This window comes from Triticum aestivum, chromosome 3D (assembly GCF_018294505.1).
Source record: "Triticum aestivum cultivar Chinese Spring chromosome 3D, IWGSC CS RefSeq v2.1, whole genome shotgun sequence".
Taxonomy (NCBI): Eukaryota; Viridiplantae; Streptophyta; class Magnoliopsida; order Poales; family Poaceae; genus Triticum; species Triticum aestivum.
Window position 1 is genome coordinate 550,419,869 of NC_057802.1, and position 5,208 is coordinate 550,425,076.

The 5,208-nt window shown below is 42.4% G+C and overlaps 1 protein-coding gene across 3 annotated transcripts; it reads left to right on the forward strand.

Annotated features, from left to right (window-relative positions):
* Window positions 1-248: 248 nt before the first annotated feature.
* LOC123080415 (uncharacterized) lies at window positions 249-4,827 on the forward strand. Of its 3 annotated transcripts, none has more exons than XR_006438382.1 (5): window positions 249-994; window positions 1,323-3,170; window positions 3,404-3,457; window positions 3,687-3,755; window positions 4,458-4,827. XR_006438382.1 is itself a non-coding variant. In XM_044503337.1 (5 exons), the coding sequence occupies exons 1-5, from the start codon at window positions 893-895 to the stop codon at window positions 4,660-4,662; spliced, it is 567 nt and encodes a 188-aa protein (XP_044359272.1). In that variant the 5' UTR covers window positions 249-892; the 3' UTR covers window positions 4,663-4,827. The 3 variants fall into 3 exon arrangements, 1 of the variants encoding a protein (XP_044359272.1); XM_044503337.1 differs by having other exon boundaries at window positions 3,034-3,170; XR_006438381.1 differs by having other exon boundaries at window positions 1,323-3,457.
* Window positions 4,828-5,208: the final 381 nt, after the last annotated feature.

A 5,208-nucleotide genomic window follows, 5' to 3' on the forward strand; every position in this document is an offset into this window, starting at 1 on the left:
TCGCCTCGGTGCTCCTGTGGCGCCTTTTTTTTTATATACAGAGCATCCTGTGGCGTTTTTTTGTAGAAACACGTGTAATCTTTCCCTAATAATAATAAATCGTTTATCGCTTCTGCCCGCGTGCTCACCGTCGTCTCGCTTTTGCTAAAACCCCCTTGTGTTTTTCAGTAATACAACCAGCAGTCCCTCTTCTACATGTGTAAAAACGGTTCGCTTTTTACGAACAAACCCCTGCGTCTTATCCAGACGCTCCTTCTTCCTTTCTTGCCGCGGGGGAGCAGGAGAAGGTGAGGGGCGGCGCGGCGCGGCGGAGCAGGAGAGGTTGAGGGGCGGCGCGGCGCGGCGGAGTAAGAGAGATTGTGGGGCAGCGCGGCGGAGCAGTTCAGATTGAGGGGCGGGCACAGCTCGTACGCCACGGCGAGCGCCCCATCGAGGCACGACGACCGCGGGAGGCAGAACGCCATGCTGGCCGGACCCAACGCCGGCGGGTGCGCCAGGGCCAGCCTGTCCGCCAGGCCCTGCACGAGCACGACGCGACACGCTGGAACGCCGTGCTGTGCACGGGCGCGCCGACCTGCAGCTCACGCAGCAGCGCAGCGGCCTGGGCGCGGTCGCGGCACACCACCGCCTCGGCGCAGGCGACCAGCAGCTGCACGAGCCGCATGCCATCAGCTCCTCTGCCACCACCACTCACTGCTCCCGTTTCGTGATTTGGATGGACAATTGAAGGCCGTATCCTTGTCCAACACCAAGCAGTGGAGTGCCCGACCCAGATTTCAGTTGCTTGCTATAAGAAGGAGGGGTCCTCGGCCCGAATCTCCATCAGGTTGTGTCCTTGGACCATAAGCTCCATCAAAGCCAGTCCAAATTGCAATTTTTGACGAAACGTCCAATGTCGGCACCAAGTTCGCCGGAGGAACAAGTGCCGAGTTCGCCGGAGGAACAAGAACATCCGTCCAACCGTCCAATTTCGCCTGCCTCGGCTACACCAGAGGTATGTATCCCCTTGATATTCACTGGATGGAATCCCCTGTTTTACATACTGTTTTTGTCCCCTGGCTCTGTCTCTGATTCTGTTCTCTAACAGTTCTGCTGTTTCATGATTTTGAGTCCAAATAGATTTATGTTTTGCAAAAATTAATGGAAGAAGTTAGAATTTCTGTTAATACGACTTTAGTTTAGCCTGACTGAGATTATGGACAGTACTTGATTTTGTACTGTAGGTATATATGTACTTTGCTGTTTGCTCAACGAATTATATCAATATCAATAAGCTGACATTTTTCAGTCCGTCTTTTCTTGTGATCTGAATTGTGATGTAGGACATAGCCACAAGGGATATTTCTGAGGGGCTGCGTCTTGAGCAAATGATCATATCCAAAAATCATGACACACTGCCCTCTATATAGTCACAGCTCTCCATCCGGCATGATTTTTATCATTCTAATGTTGGCAAGTGATCTTAAGACTTTTTTCCCCGAGTGATTCGTAAGACTAATTACCCTACACAATTCGCAGTTTTAGTATCTCTTATGCACCTAAATATATTTGTAACTGAAAAAATGTTCAGGTTCCCGCAGGTTTTGCCTTGATTAACAAATTGGAATGAATTTGTTTGTGCTGTAGCCAAGAGGATCTGATTGTCTGTTTTCTTACACAACATGCTACCCTTAATTGTCAGAAAAAACCGAGTTTCCCTTGGTTCCGTTTGTGCTGTGTGCCTGTGTCATCTGTTATTCAGTGTATTTTATTGAGATTTACATCTATTAAGGTCATCCAATCAGTAAATTTGGATTAAGAATTACTTACTAGACTGGAGGCAACATTTTTTTTCCCTCATGGCTTCTTCCTACTCAGAGTCATATTCTCTCTAAATTCTTAGTCTAAATCCAAGCCGAGAATAGGTCTGGAATAGGTCAGTAAAATCATGTATTGCTGCCCTCATAGCTTATATATATGTATGTGTGTGATATGCACTGCTGTCTTTTAAATCATGTTGCCTTGTCCTGAAGTCTTCACATATATTTGGGAGGAGATGAGTAAGTTTATCAGAATTTATGTTGGCTAGACCTACCTATATGTCAATCCATACTACTCCTAGCTTCTTGTGAATGTGCTGATATTTATCCTTGTCTTCTCTCCTTTTTGTGCTCTTCTTTTTATTACTCAAATAAATCTGTAATTTAGACAGGCTAACATAAATATCTCAAAGCTTTTTGTGTGTTCAGAGATTTATTTAGAGATGGTAAAATAAAGATCTTGATGTATCGACGGTTTGTGGTCTTGGAGCTGTTCTGTTACAGTTCAGGATACTCAATTTCCTCCTGCTGGTATCATCGTCTCCCTGTAATGTGATGTAGCACAGTACTATGCACTTCAGAACTAAGCCCAGAACCTAGCTAGCTTACTTGAGGGTCGGCTCCGGATTTTGTCGATCTTGTTTGTGTATAATTTGTGAGGGGCTGTACAGAGTCAATTAATCAGTCAATCAATATGAACCTGTTTTTCTCTACGGTCCTCTGAACATACTCGCTATAAGAACACTAATTACCCTACGGAGTGGACCTGGGATAGTTCCAGAGTATGGACTAGAAGGCGGAGGAAACAAAAATTAGGTGGTCGAATTGGTTGTATCTACCATGTACGTCTGGTGAGCTTTTTCCCATTGGATGTTACTCATGGTAGTCACAGGTGCACTTGCTTTGAGGATGTGAGATGTTATAATGTTGTCCTTTATGGCACAAGCCTGGGGCTTAGTCAAGATTTTCGAAGTAGCTATTGTATGGGCTACTCCTTTTCAGTTACGGCATCTCTTTGTGACAATTTTGTTGCACTATGAAATTACAAGGTATTGGCCCAGCAAGGCAGAATATATATCTTCCTCATTTTACAACACATATCTTCCCTAATATAATTTTAATTAGTTGGGATTCTTACAGTGGTAATCTTCCTCATTTTGCAACATAGGTCTTTTTACCTCTTCTATTTTGTATCACATTCTATTAAATAATTGGAATTCTTATTTGTTGCAAGAGAACCTGTTGTGGCCGAAGTGCAGATGTTCAAAGTTTCAGTACAGCAGCTTCATTCGGTTGCAAAGTTTGCTTAAGTAACTTTTGGTTAGAATGGTCCAATAGTTCACGTCTCTCAGCGCTGCATAAAAAATTCAGGTTATGGATTTTGGTGGCTCTCTTTCTTATTCTCATGGCTGTTTCCTTAATTTCTTTGGATGGTCTCTTTACACGACTTTCAGATTGAGCCCATTTGCACCTGTCAATCTATAGACATATATGTGGCTGGCTACACCTATCCATCTACTACCATAGTTACCGTCTTACTATCTGTATTAGCCAAGTTGTTCCAGGTTTTTCTAACTCTTTCATGGATATCTTCTATGAACCAGAGCACACTGTTCTGCGCTCCGAGCAAGCGCCACTGATGCTACAATAGATCAAAGGTACTGGTTTTTCAGATCTTTGGCTACATATATTGGCTAACCATGGATCCAGTTTATCTGTTTACTTTATTTTGTTCTGAGCTTACAAACTGATAGCCACGGATCTCCTTTCCTTTTGCATTTTCTTGCATCTTTCTTTATACACCTCTTCTTTTTCCAAGCCATCAGCTGCAAATAGTTGACTGATACGGATTCTGAACATCTTTCATTTTCTTTATTTTCCACGCAGTTCTGAAATTGTGAGCATTCATATACAGTCTTTGGATCAAATAACAAAGGCAGCACACATAATTACAAGGTAATAGAAAGTTCTTGGCCTTTTCTTTCTCTGTTCCTTTCTTCTTTGTGACAATATCATCCATGTCATGATCCTAACTTGACCAAAATATACTGTACTAATGAACATATAGGCCTAAAAGCACTATAGATATACTTCGACAAATTTTCTCATACATATCCTATGAGTGCTTTCAGCCCATTTTAGAGTCCTGTCAAATATTTCTGTTGTTGACCAGAGATACCAATTTATATTCTCTTGAATAATTTTTCTTTATGTATCTTTTCATACATATTATGCAGTCTGCCTTATGTACATTCTAGCCCTTTTCTTCTTTTGTTTATATAATTTGAAAACTGTCAGCAATCATGTAAACTATTTGGACCAAGTAGCAGCAGTGACTGAAACAAGAGTGAGACATCAAAAAAATGTCTATGCTATTGTCAACTACTTGCCTAGCCCTTTCTCACATTATTGTCTATGCTATACTTTCCATCTCTGCTGATTATCCTGCTCTGATGTACACACTTATCACATATTGTGCAGTTTGCATTAGTTGTTCTCCTAAATACTCCTACATTCACTATATTGTTGATTATTCCAAGGAGTATTTTTTTTGTTCTCTGCATCGATATTATTCCATACGACTGTATCCTTTTTCTTAAAGAAATCATCTGCTTTACACTGCCTGTCATTCATACTTGTTTGCTGTGAAATCCCCAGGACCATAATGGAACCCAATAATGACTTCCACAAGAATGTATTCATGGGCCATGCACATCAGCATACAAGACTGTGCAATGTGGCATTATCCGTTTATCATTTAGCCGCTTTCTCTAATCTTCAGGCAAGCACCCGAAGCAATTATTGCCGCCATAAACGAGATATGCGACACACATGTAGATCCACACGTACACAGAATGAATGACCGAAGAAAAGTTGGTTCTCTCTCTATTCCCGACCATTTTATTTATCTTATTTTTATTTTCTTCTATTTCCAAGTTCCTAAAACTGTAATGCAAGTCCTTGAGTTTTTGTCATGTACATGAATTGATCATGTTTACGTTACAGTGTGAATATACAATACTACCCACATCAAGTCGGAATCGAAAGCGAAGAAATGGCTAACCCTCACCACCCACCTCTACAGCCCTCAGATTTACTGCCTTCAGGGTTTCAACATTTTAACCATTTTGCTATTATCATTGCTGCTGATTGGGTTGGTGACGAACCGGATGGGAACGAGTAGCTAGATGTGGATCGAGGGTGGCGGCTCGGAAGGGTTCCCTCACCGTCGACCTCTCCTGCTGCTCGGTGGCGAGATGTAATCGTCCATAGTGGTCTGAGGTACAAGGAGGAGGACTCGGAATGTGGTGTTTACTCAATTGTGAAGCACAAGACATTTCCGTAAGGGATACATGAGGATGGTCCAATGAAACAAGTCTGCAACATTAAGTCAAAAGCGAGAGGACGG

What these genes read in the sequence shown, in the direction of transcription:
- LOC123080415 (XM_044503337.1), top strand. Translation starts at nt 893, where the DNA reads ATGTCGGCACCAAGTTCGCCGGAGGAACAAGTGCCGAGTTCGCCGGAG. An exon ending in CTGCCTCGGCTACACCAGAG is followed by an intron (nt 995 to 3,033) that starts GTATGTATCCCC and finishes ATTTGTTGCAAG; the next exon opens with AGAACCTGTTGTGGCCGAAG. An exon ending in GATGCTACAATAGATCAAAG is followed by an intron (nt 3,458 to 3,686) that starts GTACTGGTTTTT and finishes TTTTCCACGCAG; the next exon opens with TTCTGAAATTGTGAGCATTC.